The 23524-nt window shown below is 46.4% G+C and overlaps 1 protein-coding gene across 1 annotated transcript in view; it reads left to right on the top strand.

Moving 5' to 3' along the window:
* Window positions 1–1151: 1151 nt before the first annotated feature.
* The window catches only part of LOC148148572 (collectrin-like), a 48762-nt gene continuing 26389 nt past the window's right edge, over window positions 1152–23524 (top strand). Inside the window, exons 1-3 of the mRNA XM_087993066.1 lie at window positions 1152–1483; window positions 1836–1894; window positions 11661–11743. Of these exons, the coding sequence (XP_087849192.1) occupies window positions 1396–1483; window positions 1836–1894; window positions 11661–11743 (230 nt within the window). The 5' untranslated portion in view covers window positions 1152–1395. The remainder of the gene's footprint in view (window positions 1484–1835; window positions 1895–11660; window positions 11744–23524) is intronic.

The following is a 23524-nucleotide window of genomic DNA, read 5'->3' as shown; positions in this document are numbered from 1 at the left end:
CGACAAGGTGGTTAAGAAAGTGCCTGGCCTGCCTTGTCTTCATTGCTCAGAGTATAAGAGTTGGGAAATCATGTTGAGGTTGTACAGGACATTGATGAGGCCTCGTCTGGAGCACTGTGTCCCCTTCTGCTCGCCATATTGTAGAAAGGATTTTATTAAGCAGGAGAAGGTTCAGAAAGGACTTACCAGAATCTCGCCGGAAATGGAGGGTTTGAGATATAAGGACGAGGCTGGATGGGCTGAGACTATTTGCCACTGGCACGTAAGAGGTTGGAGGGTGACCTTATCGAGGCTTATAAAATCATGAGAGGCATAGATAAGGCGTACGGCTGGTGTCTTTTCCCTGGAGTGGGGGATTTCAGGACAAGGGGGCATATTTTTAAGGTGGGAGGAAAAAGATTTTAAAAAAGACGTGAGGGACAACTTCGGAGGTGAGGTTGCAAAGTTAGTGAATGGGATGAATTTCCAGAGGAAGTGGTGGATGCGCAGGTATAGTTACAATGAAAGACATTTGGATAATTACATGAATAGGAAAGGTTTAGATTAGATTACATTACAGTGTGGAAACAGGCCCTTCGGCCCAACAAGTCCACACCGACCCGCGAAGCGCAACCCACCCATACCCCTACATTTACCCCTTACCTAACACTACGGGCAATTTAGCATGGCAAATTCACCTGACCTGCACATCTTTGGACTGTGGGAGGAAACCGGAGCACCCGGAGGAAACCCACGCAGACACGGGGAGAACGTGCAAACTCCACACAGTCAGTCGCCTGAGGCGGGAGGGTTTTGGGCTCAATGCAGGCAGGTGGGACTAGTTCAGTTGGGGATTGTGTTGGCATGGACTGGTTGGACCAAAAGGTCTGTATGACTCTATGAATCACCATGGAAACCTGGGCTGCAGTTTTTTTTAAAGACCAAATCCTTGCTCAACTCAATGCTAGAGGTCCTATTCCTTCTCTTAGGTAGAAACCCTGAGTGCAACTCACTTTCAAGATCACTGCCACGTAGGGCTGTGCTCACAAAGCTGTTAAATATTTTTAATTCCTGCTCTTGGCTGATGCTGAGCAGATAAATGTAAGGTTTACAACCCAGAGTCTCAACTGCAATCACTTCTCTGCAATGTATGTCGCGTTTCTATTGAGTTTGCTTGTTGAGATTTCTCTTTCCATCTCATATCACTGGCAATGAAAGAGGTAGTGTGGTAATGAAAGGTCTGTAAAAATCAGCAAGATTGTTTACCAGGGGACCATCCTCGTTTAATAATTAAACCTTTTACAGACCTGTATACATGCTTTTCCACCCATTCCTGCTGCTGATTTGTACCTGACGGAGAATATAAGAGCACATTCTGTGTGGATCATCCTTTGCAGTGCCTTTCCAATAGTAAGGATGTGGATTGGGATTTTACTCCTTGTTTTCAATTTCTTCCCATCTCCAGGGTCTGATGCCACGTCAGGAGATCAGCTTTGCACCAAAGGTACGTTACCTTCTCTGAAGCTTTCCTTTTGTGCAGTTTGTACATTAAATTTCTGATGATATCGCAGTTAGGATGCATTGAGGAAACTAATCATTTCTGATTTTTGTCACCCAATTAATTTCACGTTTTTCGACATAATAACATTGCTGATTATGAACCGACACCAGATCAGATCAAAAACCATTTCTGAAATTACCCTAAAATTCACTAAGTGATGCATGCTTTAGTTGTTTGAATAACTTCTCTCCCTCAATCTTCAGCGCACCCCACAGTGTTGTTAACCCTTTACCCAAAGAGACACTTGTGCCTTGCTTCGAGAGTTTGATGTTGTTTTTGGTCACATTAATTACAGAATCTCCTGATGCTCATAAAGTGCGAATCAGCCTGGATGCAGCCCTTGGAAACGAGGCAGTAAGTTCACCGTAATTGCTGTTTAAGACGATTAAAGGCTTTCATCGGATAAACCATTTCCGCTCTCGTTGGCATTGAGAACAAGGGGGCATAACCTTATAATTAGCCGTTAACCCTCACTGAGGCAGCATCCTGGGAAATCAAGCCCTTCTGTTCCTTGAGTCAGGGCAAAAGTTAAAAGAATTTAAACGACGTGCTAGAATTCTCTCAATTTACCTGATTGATCAGGTTTCCATATCAAACAGGAATGACTCTTTATTACGTAGACTTATACTGTACTGTGGCTCAGTGGTTAGCACTGCTCCCTCACAGCGTAAGGGACTTGGATTGGATTCCAGCCTCAGTTGACTATGTGGAGTTTGTATATTCTCCCCGTGTCTGCGTGGGTTTCCTCCGGGTGCTCCGGTTTCCTCCCACAATCCAAAGATGAGCAGGTTGGGTGCATTGGCCATGCTAAATTACCCATAGTGTGCATGGTTAGGTGGATTAGCCATGGGAAATGCAGGATAGGATGGCTGGGATGCACTTCAAAACCTGGTGAGGGCTGAATGACCTGCTTCCACACTGCAGGAATTCGACACAGATAAACATTGATGAACTGTCAACAAGTAACTCGATTGGGTAAAGTTCTTACCCCTTTATAAACTCTCCCTCGACACACAGTCGGGCAGAGACAGGAGGGAAAAGAAGGGTTTTATGGGCCAAATTATCTCCTCCTACATTTTGGGTCCCTATAGCATGACAATGATGGAAAACTGTTCCAAGGTCCTTGTTCACAGAGTTGTTGTGGCAGTCTTGTTTACCTTGTCAGATGTGGAACAAAAGCATAAAATCAAAAAGGTATAGTCTTTAGGCAGTTCAAGACTGGCATCAAGGGTCATTTAAGTGCTGTGGAGCTGTGGTGCTGTGGAGCTGTGGAGCTGTGGTGCTGTGGAGCTGTGGTGCTGTGGAGCTGTGGAGCTGTGGTGCTGTGGTGCTGTGGAGCTGTGGTGCTGTGGAGCTGTGGTGCTGTGGAGCTGTGGTGCTGTGGTGCTGTGGAGCTGTGGTGCTGTGGAGCTGTGGAGCTGTGGAGCTGTGGAGCTGTGGAGCTGTGGTGCTGTGGAGCTGTGGTGCTGTGGAGCTGTGGAGCTGTGGTGCTGTGGAGCTGTGGAGCTGTGGTGCTGTGGTGCTGTGGTGCTGTGGTGCTGTGGTGCTGTGGTGCTGAGGTGCTGTGGAGCTGTGGAGCTGTGGTGCTGTGGAGCTGTGGTGCTGTGGTGCTGTGGAGCTGTGGTGCTGTGGTGCTGTGGTGCTGTGGTGCTGTGGTGCTGAGGTGCTGTGGAGCTGTGGTGCTGAGGTGCTGTGGAGCTGTGGTGCTGTGGTGCTGTGGTGCTGTGGAGCTGTGGTGCTGTGGAGCTGTGGAGCTGTGGTGCTGTGGTGCTGTGGTGCTGTGGAGTGTGGAGCTGTGGAGCTGTGGTGCTGTGGAGCTGTGGTGCTGTGGTGCTGTGGTGCTGTGGTGCTGTGGTGCTGTGGTGCTGTGGAGCTGTGGTGCTGTGGTGCTGTGGAGCTGTGGTGCTGTGGTGCTGTGGAGCTGTGGTGCTGTGGTGCTGTGGTGCTGTGGAGCTGTGGAGCTGTGGTGCTGTGGTGCTGTGGTGCTGTGGAGCTGTGGTGCTGTGGAGCTGTGGAGCTGTGGTGCTGTGGTGCTGTGGTGCTGTGGAGCTGTGGTGCTGTGGAGCTGTGGTGCTGTGGTGCTGTGGAGCTGTGGTGCTGTGGTGCTGTGGAGCTGTGGTGCTGTGGAGTGTGGAGCTGTGGTGCTGTGGAGCTGTGGTGCTGTGGTGCTGTGGAGCTGTGGTGCTGTGGTGCTGTGGAGCTGTGGTGCTGTGGAGCTGTGGAGCTGTGGTGCTGTGGAGTGTGGAGCTGTGGTGCTGTGGAGCTGTGGTGCTGTGGAGCTGTGGTGCTGTGGTGCTGTGGTGCTGTGGTGCTGTGGAGCTGTGGTGCTGTGGTGGTGTGGAGCTGTGGTGCTGTGGTGGTGTGGAGCTGTGGTGCTGTGGTGGTGTGGAGCTGTGGAGCCCACTCCTTGCATAATAACAAACTGTTGAATTGATTGGAAACATCAAGGCTGAGTTGATAGCCTCCTCTTGTCTAAGGATTATAGCATTATTCATCATTCATACCCTCACTCCCATCGGCTGGTTTACAATTCACTCTCAACAGGTTTCCATCATTGTCGTGTTAGAGAGACACAGAATGAAGGAGGAGACATTTTGGACCATCGTGCATGTGCTAAGACTTTGATGAGCAGTAGCCCCGCCTAACATTTATTTCCTGATCCTCAAGTACTTTTCCAACACCCTCTTTAGAATTAAATATAGAATCTTCCTCACCTCTATTCAACGTACTTTTCCAATGATTTTAAACCTCAAGTTATTGACTCGTTCTTTCCCACTTCTGACCCCAACAAAACGCCACCTTGCCTTTGGAAACCTTTGTAGATCACATCCTAAACTTCACTGTTTGAAGGAGAACCGTCTGAAATTGTCTGATTTCTCTTCAAACAGTAGCTTTGTTCAGTGGGAATGAAGAAATGTATTCATGGCATATAATTTTACAACTGTTTCGGTATTCCCGGTTTAAGGACCTGATTCAACAAGCATTGGTGTTTTTTAGATCTTGTTATTGATTTCCTTGCTACTGATACCCAAATGATGCATGTGGTTCTGAGATAGGTAGGCAGCAACATGGGTTTACACAATAAAAATGGAATCGTGTATAATAGAGTCGCAACTGAAGAAGGGACAAATTAGTTGGCATTCCTGGTCTTCAATACCATTGGGAAATACCTGTAAATGGCACTTAGATCTGGGTAAACTCAAGTGGTATTCAGTAGCTTCATGGTACATGAGCCTGAATTTTTGCAATGAAGGCGAGGCTCTCTTGCTTGGTTAAAATGATGTCTGAGGCTTGATTTTGGCGTTCCTCCAACCTCCCATCATCAACTCTGAACACATTAAAGTGCAGCTCCCTCCAAACTAATCCAATTTTTGCAGATGAGATATCCAATATGAAACTTCTGTGGTTCCACCACTTTCAGGAGAACGCTTGAGTTCTTTGGGGAGGTAGGTTACGCTTTTGGAGAGGTTAACTCTTTTGGGAGCGGTAAGGTGCCCTGTGGAAGAGGTCAGATACACTTAGCGATCGTTAAAAATAGACATGAGTGTATGTGAAATGTGGACAAACTCGCTGGAGCTGCCAACGGAACTGTCAAACTAAAATGGCACCCAAATCTCCTGACCTTTAAGTTTTTCAGGAAAAAGACTGTCTGTAAATAAAAGTCAGGTGTTTATGAGGGCTGTGGGGGGGGAATGGGTGGCACATACTGGCATCAATGGGGCAAGGCGAGAGAGTTTGGGGAGTGGGGTGAGGGGTTAGGATGGAAGCAAAGTCCTTTTTTGTTTGATTTTTCCTTTAACATTTACAACGAAAACCTCGGATCACAAAGACAGATGCCTGAAACGTGTTGCCTCTCTGCTCCAGCTGCAATAGTTCCCCCAACTTCAATTCCCACTTTCACAAATAAAGAGCAATAATTCTGCAAAGTTGAGCCATTAGAGTCAGATCTCCAAACCGTTCGGATGATGGCTTGCTTCAATGGACCCCTATAATGTGACATGGAGCTCATGGGAAGAAACTGGGATATATTAGATTAGATTCCCTACAGTGTGGAAACAGACCCTTCGCCCAAACAGTCCACACCAACCCTCTGGAGAGTAACCCACTCAGACCCATTTCCCTCTAACTAATACACCTAACACTACGGGCAATTTAGCATGGCCAATTCACCTGACCTGCACATCTTTGGACTGTGGGAGGAAACCCACACAGACACGGGGAGAATGTGCAAACTCCACACAGACAGTCACCCAAGGCTGGAATCGAACCTGGGGTCCCTAGCGCTGTGAGGCAGCAGTGCTAACCACTGATCCACATGCCACCCCAATGGCTATGGGATGGCTATGACTGGGACACTTCAGATCAGAGTCCATGGGTCTACACCACAGCAAACAGGTCCTGACAACATGTAAGAAATATTCAGATGGACACCTTCAAAAGCATTGTGTTTTGCTGAGCTGGATTAATAAGGGGATCCCTCACCCAATTTTAATACAGTCATGAGCTTGAAGCTGTTTTAAGAACAGTTGTACAGGTGGGACCTTGGGGAACACCCAAGTGTCAAGTCAGTTGCTATCCGAGCACATGGCTGCGGTCAGGGAATTAAATGCTACTCCATGCACCCGTTAGTACCAAGAAATGTAGTAACTTTCTCCCCCGTCCTTAGCATCCAGTGTTACCTGAACCTTTCTCCTGAGCTGGTCCCCCTGGGTCTGAGCTGATGATCACACAGGGCGTATCCAGTTTGTGCGGGATGTGACAGTGACAGACATGGGCCAATTGGCCACTTTATGATGCAGACTGGCACCATCAGTGTGGGTTCAATTCCTGCACCAGACTGAGCTGATAGTGAAGGTTGTGTCTTCTCAGCCATGCCCCTCGCTTGAGCGATGGTAACTCTCTAAGCCCAGTCATCTCTTTCTCATGAGAGAACAGCCCTGTGGTCCTCTGGGATTGTGCTGACTTTATCCTTTACTCTAATACTGTGAGGGGGATGAGTAAGTCCAAACCAATACAGCTATCTGAAGTGATGCCAGAACAACTTGAAGATTTGTAGCCTCCTGGTGATAAGTTCTGTTCCACCCATTTATTATAATGAATGCAAGGCAGTGAAAGATCATGTCCCAATGTTAATCGTCAAAGTATGTACCGAACAAGACATGTTCCAGATCATTACAACACTCTACAAATGCAAGTTAATTCCTTTCAGTCGGTGCCCTCAATCTACAAGGGTTCTGCTCAATAGAAATAGTTTCTCCCAATTTATTCAATCAAAAACTCCACATTATTTTGAACAGCTTTATTAGATTAGATCTCCTACAGTATGGGAACAGGCCCTTCGGCCCAACGAGTCCACACCGACCCTCCGAAGAGTAAGCCAACCAGACACATTCCCCCATATTTACCCCTGACTACCACACTGATCACTGTGGGCAATTTGGCATGGCCAATTCGCCTAACTTGCACATCTTTAGATTGTGGGAGGAAACCCACACAGACACAGGGCTAACGTGCAAACTCAACACAGACAGTCACCCGAGACAGGAATCGTACCCAGGACCCTGGCACTGTGAGGCAGCAGTGCTAACCACTGAGCCACCGTGTCGTCCAGTTCTATGCTCTAAGGAAAATTATGCAAATTTCTCCAAACCCTCCTTGTATCTATCATCCCAAATCAATAAAGCCACCCTAGTAAAACTCTATTGTATTATCTCCAAGACATGGATATCCTTCCTGAAAGTGATGCTCAGAATTGTACACAAAGCTCGAAATGAGGTCTAACCCATTGTCAGTGAAAAAGTAGACTTGCTGAGTATTGACCCTATATTGGTTTAACAGCGGTAGATGAGGGTTAAGTACTAGGCATACAAAGAAAGGTTAAAGTAAATCAAAATAAAGAACTTAAGAAATAATTTAATATAATTTCAACTGGATGACAGCATTTCCAATAACATTCAAGGAACTTGACACCATCCAGGACAAAGCAGCCCACCTGATTGGCACCACTTCCACAAACGTTCGCCTCCCCCCTTTCACCATGACACTCAGTAAATGCAGTGTGTACCATCTACAAGATGCATTACAGTAATTCACTAACGATCCTTCCAAACCAATGACCACTTCCATCTATAATGACAAGGGCAGCAAATATATGGGAATACCACAGCTGCAAACTCCCCTCCAAGCCACGCACCATCCTGACTTGGAAACACGTTGCCGTTCCTTCGCTGTCACTGGGTCAGAATCCTGGAATTCCTTCCCTAAGGGCATTGTGAGTCAACCCACAGCACGTGGACTGCAGCGGTTCAAGAAGGCAGCTCACCCCCATCTTCTCGAGGGGCAACAAAGGAGCATCAATGAATGCTGGTCTCACCAGCAACACTCAGGAGGAGCTGGGGAGAATTGACTGGGAGAGGAGCCGAGCAGGAAAGACAGTGGAACAGCAATGGCAGGAGTTTCTGGGAGTAATTCAGGAGACTCAGCAGAGATTCATCCTGAGGAAAAAGGAAACATGGTACAGGGAGGATGAGGAAACCATGGCTGACTACGGAAGTCTGGGATAGCATGAAAGCAAAAGAGAAAGCATATAATGTGGTGAAGGGCAGTGGGAAACCAGAGGATTGGGAAGCTTACAAAGACCAACAGAGGGCAACAAATTAAGAAATAAGGAGGGAGAAGATTAAATATAAGGTTAAGCTAGTCAGTAATATAAAAGAAGACATTAAGAATTTAGTTAGATATATGAAGGACAAAAGAGATGCAAACTGGGCTGCTGGGAAATTCTGCTGGATTGATAGTAGTAGGGAACAAGGAAATGGCTGAGGAACTGAATAATTCCTTTGTATCAGTCTGCACAGTGGAAGCTGGGAGTAATATCCCAAAAAGTCAAGAGGGGGCAGAGCTGAGTATGGTGGCCACCACTAAGGAGAAGGTGCTTGAAAAACTGATTGGCCTGAAGGTGGATAAATCACTTGGACTAGATGGACTACACCCCAGTGTTCTAAGGGAGATAGCTGAAGAGACAGTGGAGGCATTAATGGATGATCTTTCAGCAATCATTAGAATCAGGGAGGGTCTCAGTGGACTGAAAACCACTAACCACTTCAGTTAAAAAAGGGAATAAGATGGAAAATGACAGACCAATTAGCCTCACCTCAAACACAGGTAAGGTGCTTGAATCCATTGTGAAGGATGAGAGTTCTGAATACTTGGAAGTTTATGGTAAAATAGGGCAGAGTCAACATGGTGTCATCAAGGGGAGGTCAAATCTGCTCAAATTCTTTGAGGAGGTAACAAGCAGGTTAGACCAAGGAGAGTCAATGGGTGTTGTCTACCTGGACTTCAAGAAGGCCTTTGGCAAGGTGCCTCACTGGAGGCTACTGAGTAAGATAGGGGCCCATGGTGTTGGAGGCAAGGTGCGAGCATGGATAGAAGCCTGGCTGTCTGGCAGAAAGCAGACGGTGGGGATGAAAGGGTCCTTCTCAGGATGGCAGCTGGTGACAATTCATGTTCCGCAAGGCTCAGTGTTGGGACCACAACTTTTCACTTCATACATTAACGACCCAAGTGAAGGAATCGAGGGTGTTCTGGCTAGGTTTGTAGATGATACAAAGATAAGTAGAGTGACAGGTAGCATTGAGGAGACAGGGAGGTTGCAGAAGGATTTGGACAGGTTGGGGAATGGGCAAAGAAGTGACAGATGGAGTGGAATGTGGGAAAGTGTGAGGTCATGCACTTTGGTCGGAAGAAGAGAGGCTATTCTTCAAAATGGGCAGACTGTTCAGAAGTCAGAAGGGCAGCGTGACTTGGGAGTTCTAGCCCAGGATTCTCTCAATGTAAACTTGCAGGTTGAGCCAGTAGTTAGAAAGGCAAATGCAATAATAGCATTTATTTTGAGAAGACTTGAATCTAAAAGCAGGGGTTTACTTCTGAGGCTCTGGTCAGACAACATTTAGAGTACTGTGCACAGTTTTGGGCCCCATATCTCAGGAAGGATGAGATTACTTACTTACAGCGTGGAAACAGACCCTTCAGCCCAACAAGTCCACACCGACCCGCCAAAGCACAACCCACCCAGACCCATTCCCCTACATTTACCCCTTCACCTAACACTACGGGCAACTTAGCATGGCCAATTCACCTAACCTGCACATTTTTGGACTGTGGGAGGAAACCGGAGGAAACCCATGCAGACAGGGGGAGAATGTGCAAACTCCACACAGTCAGTCGCCTGAGGCGGGAATTGAACCTGGGTCTCTGGCGCTGTGAGGCAGCAGTGCTAACCACTGTGCCACCGTACTGCCCATACGGACCCTGGAGCGTGTTCAGAGGAGGTTTACAAGATTAGTCCCAAGAATTAAAAGTTTAACATATGAGGAATATTTGGAGACTTTGGGTCTATACTTGATAGAGTTTCGAAGGATGCGAGGGGATCTAATTGAAACTTAGAGAATACTGAATGGCCTGGATAGAGTGGATCTTGGGAAGATGTCTCCATTGTTAAGAGAGACTAGGACCTGAGGCCACATCCTTAGAGTAAAGGGAAGACCTTTTAGAATGGAGATAAGGAGGAACCTCTTTAAACAGAGAGTGGTGAATCTATGGAATTCACTGCCACAGAAGGCTATGGAGGCCGGGTCACTGAGTATATTTCAGACTGAGATAGATAGGTTCTTGGTTGTCAAAGAGATCAAGGGTAACAAGGAGAAAGTGGGAGAATGGGGTTGAGAAACGTATCAGCCATGATTGAACGGTCTAGCAGACCCAATGGGATGAATGGCCCAATTTCTGCTCCTATGTCTTGTGGTCATTGAGCTCTGATGAAGAGTCATTTGGACTTGAAAGGTTAGCTTGCCTTTTGTTTATGGATGAAGGTGACTCGCAGTGATCTCCAGACTTTGATGATATTTGGAGGTGCCTCTTTTCCATAAAGAGCAGGTAGAGATCTGAAGTCTTCCTTCAAGAAGACGTTGAGGCTGGAAGTTCGGTGAGAAAATTTCAAAATAGCAACTGATAGTTTCTCTGTTAGGTAAAGTATTAAGATTAACAGAGCCAAAGTCAGTCAATAGATACTAGAGCAGCCACACTCTAAATGAAAAGCAGTACAGTCTCAAGGGGAATGAGTAGTCTCCTCTTGTTTCTAAGATGTATAAACATTTGGATTAATTTCTTTACTTGTGTTCAATGCTTCTGTTTACAAAGCCAAGGGTCTGTCAACGGACATAGAATCCCTACAGTGTGGGAGCAGGCCGTTCAGCCCATTGAGTCCACGCCAACCTTCTCAGTAGCATCTCACGCAGACCCACCCTATCCCTGTAACCCTGAATTTCCCATGACTAACCCACCCAGCCTGGCCTGTATATCCCTGCACGCTCCAGGATAATTCAGCATGGCCAATCCACATAACCTGGACTGTGGGAGGAAACCGGAGCACCCAGGGAAAACCCACACAGACACGGGGAGAATGTGCCAACTCCACACAGACAGTCGCTCGAGGTTGGAATCGAACTTGGGTCACTGGTGATATGAGGTGAACCACTGAGTCACTGTGCCACCAAAGTTGCGAACCCGATTATATGATTTGATTATATGTCCAGCCACATTTGTTTTTTTGGAACTAAAGGTGAGTATATTTGTCACCTCTGCAAACCGAGAACCTCAATAGTATATTTAAAATTGTAGAGATAGCTACACTATTCAAAACCATTCTCACTGATCCCCAGGAACCGCACAAATGGGAATATGTTCCATCACTGTGTACCAGTGCGTTTCTTGAAAATATTCACAGTAAGCTGTATGTCACTGGTTGCAGAGCTCCTAACACAGTCAGCAATGCTGACCAAGCTGTCTGTTAACCCCGAGCTATGGATGAGCCAGTGTTGGCCAGGAAGAGATTCCTAGGCGGAAGTGGGTACTGCAGATTAGAGTGGTGCTGGAAAAGCACAGCAGGTCAGGCAGCATCCGAGGAGCAGGGAAATCGATGGTTTGGGCAGGAGCCCTTCGTCGGTAAGAGGTTCCTGCCGAGCCCAGATCTAACATTGCTGCCTGCAACTTGTTTCAGTGAGACGTGAAGCAAGAGGTTTGAGTGCGAGACTGATTTTTAAATCTTGTTCACTGACAGTATGAATGGGATGAGAGTGAGCAATTCTACTTTCAAGCAACCATGGCCTATGGCATGAGAAAGTCAACAAACAAAACATTCAAGTAAGTGCTTCATGAAATGAATCAAGCTGGATGGGGGGGGGGGTTCTGGGTAGTTTTGTTTTGCTTCAGGTGAGACCGAAAAACATTTTGAAGCAATTTCTGATTTCAACCAAACTCCCTCCCCTACACACACCACCCTCTCCCATCTCCCACCCCCACCCCCACCCCAAACCCAGCCACCACTCCCCCACCAACAGCCCCTCGGCACCTTTCCCCTGAAGGCCCCAGTCACCCTTTCCAGGTCAAGCAGCGATTTAGCTGCACTTCACTCAATCGAGTCGGCTGCATTCGCTGTTCACAAGGTGGTCTCCTCTACATTAGAGAGATGAAGCACAGATGGGCGACCCCTTCACAGGACACCTACATCCTGCCCGTGAAAATGACCCTGAGCTTCCAGTTGCCTGCCACATCAACACCCCACCCTGTTCCCTGGCCAACATCTCTGTCTCGGGTTTGCTGCAGTGCTCCGGCAAAGCTCAGCGTAAGCTGGAAGAACAACATCTCTGGACTCACTGTTGTGTTCAACAAACAGAGGGATCTTGGTGTTCAAGTACATAGATCCCTCAAAGTTGCCACCCAAGTGGATAGGGTTGTTAAGAAAGCATATGCTGCTTTGGCTTTCATCAAGAGGGGGATCGAGTTTAAGAGCCGTGAGGTTTTGCTACAGCTCTACAAGGCCCTGGTGAGACCACACTTGGAATATTGTGTCCAGTTCTGGTCGCTGCATTATAGGAAAGATAGAGGCTTTGGAGAGGGTGCAAAGGAGGTTTACCAGGATGCTGCCTGGACTGGACGGCTTGCCTTATGAAGAGAGGTTAACTAAGCTCGGACTTTTGTCTCTGGAGAGAAGGAAGAAGAGAGCTGACCTGATCGAGGTATACAAGATAATGAGAGGCATGGATAGAATCAATAGCCAGAGACTTTTCCCCAGGGCAGGATTGACTGGCACAAGGGGTCATAGTTTTAAGATATTAGGAGGAAGGAATAGAGGAGATGTCAGAGGTAGGTTCTTTACGCAGAGAGTTGTGAATTCATGGAATGCATTCCCAGCTGTGGTGGTGGAAGCAGTGTCATTGGGGACATTTAAGCGACTGCTGGACATGCACATGGATAGCAGTGAGTTGAGGGGTGCGGAGGTAAGTTATTTTATTTTACATTAGAATTAATCCTCAGCACAACATCATGGGCCAAAGGGCCTGTTCTGTGTTGTACGTTTCTGTGTCCTATGTTCTAATTTTATGGCTTGCGGCACCTTCTGTCATGTCCTTACACCAACCCCCACAGCCCAGGCCTTGCATCACACATGGTCTACTGTTGCACACAACCCATTGTTAGTCACTAATAGTCCCCATTAATAATTATCCACTGATCGTTACCCACTCTTTTGGCAGTCCATCTGTTCTTCTCTCCCCTTGGACTTTACCCCACCTCCCCTCCCCCCATCTCATCTTCTCCGTAATAACCAAACTTTTCCTAGCCACCATCAGTTCTGAGGAAGGGTCAATAGACCCAAAACGTTAACTCGGATTTCTTTCCACAGATGCTGCCAGACCTGCTGAGCTTTTCCAGCAATTTCTGTTTTTGTCCCTCTCCCTGCCTACCCTACTTCCAAATTGAACAGTTGCCGGGCAGTATTGTTGAAGGGAGAAACCGATTGGCTCTCATGAGTCAGGTTATTTGTTTAAATATTTTAATGAGGACGAATGTTCCAGATTTTTATCTCTTACACCCTGAACAGTGGCTGACTGGGTTCCCTGGAGTTTGGGAGGCCCAGTAGTTGAGAGGAGGTGGGACCTGCTAGTCTGTTTGGAGGTGAGGTGCTTCTCTACTACTGCTTGTGGGCTAAGAGAAACACAAGTGTCCCCTACCCCAGCCCTCCGCAAGTTAACATCTTCATATTGGACCCAACCACTCAAGGTTCAATTAGCCTCGTCTCCATGATTCAATACCCTTCTTGGACATCTCCACCTCATAATGTCAATTTGACATGCCCCTTAAACCCTAAAACCTCTTGTCATCCATTGACAGCTTTCCTAATCCATGATTCCTCTTTGCCCCTTGCCCAGTGCTCTACCACTCAATCTGGCTGGCTGAGGCTAGGAAATAGATTTCAACACGGTAATCAGGTCTGTCCACTTGCCAGGGGAAAGCTTTACCTTACCAGCAGTTACCTGACAGCTCTGTTAAGTATCTAGGCCAGAGGCTTGATGGTCATGGGGGCCCTTTTTGAATTATCTTTTTGATCTCTCCCTGACCCAACAAGGGAGAAAAGGGTAATTATTATGTTGGAGGAATCAAGTGACAACTGAGCAACTGTTAGTCAACCTTTGGAAGCTAACCAACCCATGATTTACTGAGTCATTTCCATTGCGTCGAGGTAAATAACAACACAGTTGCAGTATCTGGCAACTGTGGCTTTGTTGGATATCAATGGTATCCCTCCTGATTCCTTCTCCAGTTTAAAGTTGATGCCTCTTTTCAGAGTGAAAATTAGTTATGTTTTCACTATTTCCCAAATTGTGGAGGTGGAAGAAACGTAGATTTCAACCGACTCTTCGATGTCTGTTCATTCACCTCCAAGATGGTTGAGAACTCAGTTCAATCTCACAATACTATCAAAACTAATAGAGAATCACAGAGAAGATATTTAGCTAGACAATAGTGAAAATATACCTTCACAATCACACAGGATATTAGCGACATACAGTATGGATTTTGGGGGCATTAGACAAAGGAACAATAAACTGAAGCACAAAGGTTTGGGTGGCACGGTGGCTCAGTGGTCAGCACTGCTGCCTCACAGCACCAGGGACCCAGGTTTGATTCCAGCCTCAGGTGAGTGTGCAGAGTTTGCACATTCTCCTCGCGTCTGTGAGAGTTTCCTCCCATAATCCGAAAAGGTGCAGATTAGGTGGATTGACCAGGCTAAATTGCCCACAGTGTTCAGGAATATATAGGTTAGGTGCATTAGTCAGTGGAAACGTAGAGTATTAGGGTAGGGGAATGGGTCTGGGTAAATTACTCTTCAGAGGCCAGTGTGGACTTGTTGCACCAAATGGTCTGTTTCCACACTTCAGGGATTCTATGATGATCCAGGATAAGTAATGTAAGGGTTAGCAGAAGATTTGCGAGAAACATAATGCTCTGAATGGCTTGTTTTGGCTATAACTCTATGAAGAGAACAAAATCCGACATTAGCTTGTGCCTCTGGTGTGAAACTCTTTATTCCAATCCATGTGAACCTGCTAGTTCCCTAAATATTTGGTTGAAATGGCTTGAATCTGTATCAGAGCTGGAGTGAGGCCTAGTTATGGGATTGTCCATTAAGCCTGAATGTGCCCAAAATATATCGAGCATAAAAATCTGTCAAGGTGAGATATGTTACTAAACTAACAGAAAGAAAAGATGTTTCCAGACGATATTGGAAAGGTTAGATCTATCCAAAGATGTGCAGATCAGGTGTGTTGGCCATGTTAAATTGCCCATAGTGTTAGGTGCATTAGTCAGAGGGAAATGGGTCGGGGTGGGTTACTCTTCGGAGGGTCAGTGTGGACTGGTTGGGCTGAAGGGCCTGTTTCCACACTGTAGGGAATCTAATCTATCCCTCCTTGAGTCTTGAATGGACTTCTTTTGTAACCCATTTAAGAATTTGCTTTCTATTTTTTATCAAGCCTTATTCACTTCACCTAGTTTGTCTCTCGTAAATGGTTGGAGCGGAGCTGACAGTGTCAGAGATGCAGTGAACCGAAGAGTTTGCACAGCAATTGCCAAGCCTTTTTCTATTGTTGGGAAATAAAGCCATTTGTTTTACGAGACCATTTTTCCAATTGCATCTCGAATGTTAACTGCAAATCAATCATAGTTGTCCAAAGTTCTTAGATAATAAAATTCAAAAGGGATATTTTGTTTTCACACCCTACTTTGAGGTCAGCCCAATTCATTTCATGTATCCCTGGGTCTGGTAATCTGACGTTTGCAACTTGCGCACTCAGCAAAATCTTCATTTCATCCCCAGTTTGGCTCATTACTCAACAGAGTATTGTCATGGTTTGTTTCTGTAATGAATCGTCTTCTCTACAGTTCATAGAATCCTTGCATAGCAGAAGCAGGCCATTTGGCCCATCAACTCCATACTGACCCTCTGAAGAGCATCCCACCCAGCCCCGGACCCCGCCCGCTATTCTATCTCCATTCCCTGTGACTAATCCACCTGGCCTGCACATTATTGGACTGTGGAAGGAAACCCCCGTAGACACAGGGAGAATGTGCAAGCTACAGACAGTTACCGAGGGTGGAATCGAATCCAGGTCCCTGGCACTGCGAGGCAGCAGTGCTAACTATTGAGTCATTGTGCTACCCAACACATCAATATTCTAGAGACAAAACTGATCATTAAAGTTACAATTTCACCTCTCTCCATCTTGTTAGAATGAACTCCTGCAGATACACTATTCTTCACCGTTTAAGTTGATGATGAACAGTACTGATTCAACTTAACAGGGATGGCAACAATTCGATTTGGAGTGACAGGAGAAGAGGACATTATAATGGGTGTTAATGAGCCCCCTTGAGTGGTTAAAGAGGAATGGGTGATTGGCTGAGGGGTGGTTGCTGAGAATGGCAAGATGCAGAATGACCTTTGAGGAAGGGTATTGATGCTAGTCTTGAATGATGGCGAGGCAGGGTGTGAAGTAAAAGCCTGGTCCCAGCACACATGTGCCAAAGAATCCATGGGTTACATTGTCAGTGGATATGAGAATTGATGTTGTGGAATGATGGGAATTCAAAGGAAAAGTTTTAAGAGGATTTAATCATGAAGTTAAGCATAAAATGGCACCACAACATGAGACATGTCATTTTATTGGTACCCAGCTCACCTTCAGTGGCACTCATAGCAATAGCCGGTACTGCATTTTTACTGCATGTAGTCAGTCAACATCGAACCCAAACAATGTGTAATTCTGAGATTTTATCACAGTTGGTGTTGTAAATGAACATTAAGGCATCTATCTCACCAAGGACGCATAGAATATGAGTAGGGTGGCAGAGTGGCTCAGTGGTTAACACTGCTGCCTCAAAGCACCAGGGACCTGGGTTCGATCTCAGCCTCGGGCAACTTTCTGTGTGGAGTTTGCACATTCTCCCTTAATGTTGGCAGGGAGGGTTGCCCATACAAATCCCTGCCAACATTAAGTGCATTTCTCCAGTTGAGGATTGGCTTGACTATATCTGGGCTGGATTTGTTTGATTTTTTTCACTGTGGCCTGAGCCTTTCAATTTGAGTGGGGATTGCGTATGGTGTTGAATTTCCCCATTATTTATGAAGTGGCTAAATTCTTTGCTTGTGAACTAGGAGCCATTGTCACTCACCGTAAGGTAGGAATATGCATTTGAAAATCTTAGCAGTAATCACTGAAACCAGCTGGTCCACCTACCAATATTCAGAATAATAGTCTACAGCAACCAACCAGTCAGTTCCTATGAAAGTGAAGTGGTGTATTCTCAGCTTCATCCAAAGTCTACCTGGACTGTCATGAGTTATCAGCAGCTCTTTCACTTGCTTAGCTTGGTTCTTATTACAAGCATTGCACTGGCTGAGGTGCTTTTGTTGCACATCTTTGGTCAGTAAAACACATCTCTTGCTTTCTTCAGACTTGACTCCATTCTCAGTGGCTTGTTTGGATGCACTTTTGCATCTCACCTCTCAACTACTTTGCAATAATGACTCTATTTCTTTTGTACAATTTGCCATCTTGGTTGTAAATCACCTCTGTACGTCTAATACACTCTGATAGCAACGGGTGTGTCCTTGATGTTTTCTGGTCATCCTTTCATCACTTCTTGCACTGCTGCAGAGTTGCACTGTTTTGGGCTGCTTGTTTGATTTGAGCAAGCTACATGTCTGGTAGGTTCAATGTCTTTGCTGGGCTGACATGCTGATTTTCACACTGAACCTCACATTTTCACACTGAACCTCACATTTTCACACTGAACCTCACATTTTCACACTGAATTTAGAGGTTGTCACACACAGTTGCAACATTGTCGATTTTCTTGATTTGCAAACATGCTGTCAAGAGCAGCACTCCCAATGTAGATCTGCTTCCCTTTGCTTCTGCCTGACATCCAATAGGATTTCTCTGGCATTTGAGTAACATTCTTTGCCCACTGCTTGGAGCGGGCAGCACCAATTGGCGGAAACTGCTTTGAAGTGGCTCATTGTTAACCCCAAACGTTGTTTTGTCTGCTGGAAGTAGGTATTGATGAAAATGTTGCGTTACAAGCAAAAGACAATGGCCAGGCACACTTTGTTCTTTCAAACGTAATGTGTTCCCTTTGAGCTAATGTTCTGGAACCAACTGCAACCAGTTGTCCTTACTGCATTAGAGTTGCTCCAAGCCCTGTCTCACTGGTATCACAGTAGATTTTGAAAAATCTCTTCTTCAAAGTCATAAAATGTAGCAGCTTATAGCTGTTCTGGTCTGCTCAATAAATCCATTGTAATGTCATAATTCTGCCATTGTGCATGGAAGAAATTCTAGTTTAGCTTCCTAAAGCGCGATATTTGAGCTGGAGTGATAACTGAAAAGCTTCAGCCATTTTCTGTATTTTAAGAATGGGTTGCTTCATTGTTCTCTATTTTTAATTTTTGTTTCCTAATGGAGTTCTGCGTGTGCCTATGTCAGTCGCTTGCTTTCTTAAACCTCGACATTACTCTGCTTCTTGTGTCAGATTTCAAATGTCCAACTCAGCAGAGAGTTTAATGCAAGGGGCTAAATTTTACTAGGAACCAGTGAGCTGTGAATTGCCTCGCATTTCTTGGAGGGTTTCCCCCACTGAGCCTGAGCAAGGTTTCTCCTTATGCTCTTTGCAGCTCACCTCAGGAACATGCCTCTCTGCACTCCACTTGCATGAAATCTCAGTCAGCAATAGCAGGCATACTCACCAGTGCCAGGATCCCTGATGCTACAGCCAGCGTTCAGTCCCAAACATGCACCAGACCCAGCACTGCCAAGTAGGAGTCTTATAGTGCAGGTAACAAGAGGGCAATGAAAGACAAATCATCAACCAATGGGTGGCCCAGTAGTTAGCACTGCTGCCTCTCTGTCACCATGGACCTGGGTTCGCTTCCACCCATGGGTGACTGCCAGTGTGGAGTTTGCCCATTCTGCCAGTGTCTGGGTGGGTTTCCCCCACGTGCTCCAGCTTCCTCCCACAGTTAAAGCTGTGCAGCTTTTGTGGATTGGCCATGCTAAATTGCCTGTACTGTTCGAGTGGATTTGGCCATGGGAAATGCAGAGTTGCAAGGTGAGTCTGGGTGGGATGGTCTTCAGAGGGTCAGTGTGGACTCGATGGGCCGAATGGCCTGCTTCCACACTGTACAGATTCTATGAAATGCTTCTGAGGGTACAGAGGCTGGCACTTCATTGTAAATTTGCAGGGAGCATTCATAAATGTATTGCCATGCAATGGTTACCCATCCTTCGTCTCATCCTGAGGGAATGCTACTCTCTCTCTAATACTGAACATCTTCTCGTTGTTCAATGTGGAAGCATCAGAGACAGCAAAACCTTCAAGTGGTTGGCAATCACCACTTTTATTCTGTAACAGCAAAAAATGTAGGAAATCCTAAACAAAGAGAAGGCTGTGCCAGCTTCCTTTTTCAATTCATTCATGATATGAGGGCGACTCCAGCATTTAGTGCCCAGGGGGCAGTTGAGGATAAACCACATCGCTGTGGGTCTGGAGTCACATGTAGGCCAGATCAGGTAAGGATAGCAGTTTCCTGCCCTAAAGGACGTTCATGAACCAGATAGGCTTTTTCTAACGATGGTTTCACACTCATCAATGAACTACTAACTCCAGATTTACCTTAGTGAATTCAAAGGCAGGATGCCATGGCAGGATTTGAACGCTGGTCCCCAGAACATTACATGGGTCTCTGGATTAATAGTCTGGTGATAATCCCCACCCCCCCCCCCCCCCCCACCCCCCCCGCCCCCCCCAGGCCATCAGCTTCTTTCTGTGGACAGGCTTGTCTTTCAAGCAGCATCACGTTTGCAGTTAATGAGTGTCCCGAGCATCTGGTTCACGTTCATTGGAGCCGCAGTGTCAATTAAGTCCCATCGTGTCCCTGCATTGGTCTAACATGCAGGTAGTGATGTTTTTCTGAATCAGTCTTCCTCCTTGGAAGACTATTCATGTTTCTCTCTCTCTCTCTCTCTCTCTCTCTCTCTCTCAGCTCTTCAGAGCCTTTCACACCCCCTCTTTGCCTGTCCCTGCTCTCCGGAGCACTGCATGCTGGGATTGTGCAGCATTCTCCGTCTGAGTTGCACCACGCAGCACCCCGCAGCCCACTCCAGGCATCAGAAACCTCACTGTTCTGGAGGTCCATCATCCCATTTCGTGATGCCCCTCGTGATGAGGAACCCTAAATTTCAGCCCGGGTGTCTGGTAGCAGTATTAGAATGAAAGAAACACAGACACTCGATAGTGCAGCATCGATGTTCAGAATTCTATTGGCAGTGGTTCGGGGCTGTACCATGATGACGCTGAAAGGTAGGTATGCATCAGAGCCAACATTCATGGATATGGCACTCTCAGGTGGTTGGCACCCTGGGTTAATGGGGACGTTTGTCCAAGATGGAGGAACAAGTAGCTGGAGTCCCGTCCCGGTTGGGAACAGTCACCATCTTGTTTCTCTCTCCAGCAGGGTGGAGAATGGGAAATTGCATCGAAATGAGGCAGCATTAGACATTATTGAGAGGTCACCAGGTGCAATCAGGCCTGTCAGTGAGCTCCTCGCCTCGGCGCGCAGATCCTGGTTTGCGGAATTGAACTTGGTTTCTCCTCAGAGTCAAGAATCTTAATTTTCACAAATGACCCGATCATCATGCAGGGGCTGCTGGGAAGCCTTCACCCAAATGGACCTCTCCAGCCGCATGGTGGGGGGGGGGGGGGGTCACATGACTATGGCAGACAAGGAGGGCCATTTGTATGTGACTGCATTTCAATCCAAACGAACTTGGCCTGTTTCTTCACAAAACGTGGACACGAAAAAGAAGGTCGCACGTTTGGCTGTGGCTGCATTTTTAGATGCTTACCCAACTCTTAATCTTTGGCCTTGTTTTACAAAGCTTCCTTTATAGTCCAGGAAAGATCAAGGCTGTTCTCTTATAATTTTAAGAGCTGTGTTGTTTTCAGAGCTGACTATGGGTAATGAGCCAAGAAGTAGGATTTAACTGGATGTGCAGTGCAGCAGAAGTATGCACAAAGCAGGAAGCATTCATAGTTACTGCAAGTTACAGTCGGAGCTGTGAGATAAACCTCTGTGAGACTCTCACATACACAGAGCCTCTTTTTCTATATTTGCACACGACAGAATTTGGGATGTTCCCAACCTGTATCCGCTCAACCTCAAACAATGCTGGCGAGAGAAAAGGAGCACAGGGTTAACTTAAACTGTTGTCAACCTTCAAACATTCGCCCCATTCCCAAAGTGAAAAAAAAAATCCCTTGGATGCTCCTCCTGTTCAGTGTAAGAAAATGCAACTGCAGGGTGTGGTGCATTACGCCATTGTGTTTCACCAGTGTGCATCATGGAATGTCATTTGCAAGAGTTGAAATAGCGTGGAAGTTGAAATAACTGCAGAGGGCCAGTATTCTGTCACTGAGTCACCCTTTATCGATATGTGCACTGTATATGGGCTCTGACCAGCCAGCTCAGAGCCAGTCCCTAGTATGAGGAGACTCTCTGAATCCCCTGTCTATATCTGTCAGCCAAGGCTCCCTGATTAGCCCAGGTTAACAATCCCAATCAAGGATCTCATGGTCAATGAGATCCACCTCACCGTTATTCCAATCACTACATTCCTTCCCCTCCCCCAAGTTCGGCGATGCAGTCCTGTTCTTTCTCTTGTAGCTTCTCTTGGGACGTTTTCACCCCAGGTCTGGATCCTCCGACTCTGACTCGGACACGGGCGACGTGTACCAGACCGTAGCCCGGCTCTTGCACCCAGAGCATCTCGGGAGAGTTTCCTCCTCTCCTTCTGGCAATAGCAGCATCGATGCTATATCCATCTTGGACTCTGAGGTTTACTCGATGGAGAGGGAGAACCCTCGGTTTCTGACAGGCCATTCTGGCTGTTCTGAGGGGATGGGTGCATTTTGCTTCTGCCCAGTTTGTGAGGTAACAGCTTTCATATGTTTGTTCAGGACCGCCTCACCTGTCCCAACTTTGTAAGTCACGGGACCTGACGCCATGTCGAACTCGCCTCGTAACCATACAGGGCCATTTCCACGGCTCCGAAACCAAACGTTGTCCCCTGAAGTAAAGCGTCTGTCTCGCTTCGAGGAAGCTTGTGTCTAGCACTGACATTCCTGCTGCCGTTTCAGAGATCTTTACAGGGAGGCTAGGTAAACGCACAAGGGAGAGAGGAACAGAGACTGGTGAGGTGAGTGAGGTAGGCAGGGAGGAAGCTCAAGTGGAACGTATGCGCCACCATAGCCTATTTCAGTGCTGCCATTTTTAGCAGCTCTATCATCAGGTCCCTCAGGAGATTTGTACGCCATTTTACTTAACATTTGTGCATTTAGTCCTCTTTTCTCGTTGAGTGGGGAGATTCGGTCTCATGCCTCACCAGCTGGTCACATGTGTGCGTTGTAATTCAGTAATCCTCCAGGATTGACCCATTTTAACAAGCGTTAACGACTGCGGCTTCTGGCCAGACTTTGCCCGACTAAGTGACGGGAGGTTAAGTGGGGGTGAGCTGAATATGCCTGATTCCTGCTAACAACAAGTGACCCCATGGCAGAAGGTGTTCCTGAAGCAGTTTCTATCAGGGCCAGTTAAGCTTAGAATCAGAGGAGCCCACAGAGGAAACCGAGAGGCCATTCAGGTCTTTATACTTGTGTCAACTCTCCGAAAGAGCTACCTGATCAATCCAGTCCCCTTAAAACAAGCTCCTCTCAAATTCCACTCCCCAGCGCAACATTATAGTTATAGTGAAGGTGGTTATAGCTTCGATTTCTCTGATGCCTTTGCTAAATGTTTTTTTTTAAACGCCGTGTGAACAGCGTAATAAGTAGAGGGGACCAGTTGAGTTCAAGGAAGTGGACGAGTAGGATCATCCCAGTTGATCCCTTGAATCTGTTTTACCGTTGAAGTCATGGCTGACATTTATTTTAACCTCACTTTGATTCAGTGCCCCTCAATACCCCTGCCTATTCACCTCTAAGGTCATGGTTTTGATCAAACTCCCAGCCCCTAACAGATTTTGGAATGAAAACAATTTGAAGGCATGTTTCCTGGCATCAAATTGAATCTCAAATGTTTAGGTTATTCCCTCCCCCACCACCTCTTCCCGTCTTCCCTCACCTCGTTCTGAACTACAATGGGAAATATCTCCTCTCTATCTACTCCCAAAACAAATCATCAGCCTAATCACCTCAATTAAATTACCCTTCAGCCTGCCATAATCTGCCACACTCTCTGATTCAATGCATTTTTTTTTCTCATGGCCTAACTCTTTCAGCTTCAGTGTCATTCTGCTAAATCTCTGCTCCATTCTCTTCAATCAAATATATCTCTCCAGAGGTGCTGTACCTCAACTGAATGACGTATTTTGTCTAATGAGAAATTTAGACAAAGGTAACATAATTTTCTCTCCTTTCGTATCCCTCTGTGTTTGACATAGACTCAAAGAAATGTACAGCACAGAAATAGACCCTTCGGTCCAACCCGTCCATGCCGACCAGATATCCCAACCCAATTTAGTCCCA

The sequence above is a fragment of the Chiloscyllium plagiosum genome, unplaced genomic scaffold (assembly GCF_037043375.1).
Source record: "Chiloscyllium plagiosum isolate Xiang-an unplaced genomic scaffold, Cpla_swu_hap1 HiC_scaffold_12, whole genome shotgun sequence".
Lineage (NCBI taxonomy): Eukaryota > Metazoa > Chordata > Chondrichthyes > Orectolobiformes > Hemiscylliidae > Chiloscyllium > Chiloscyllium plagiosum.
Note: the sequence above shows the minus strand (reverse complement) of the source record. Positions and strands in the feature narration are given on the sequence as shown.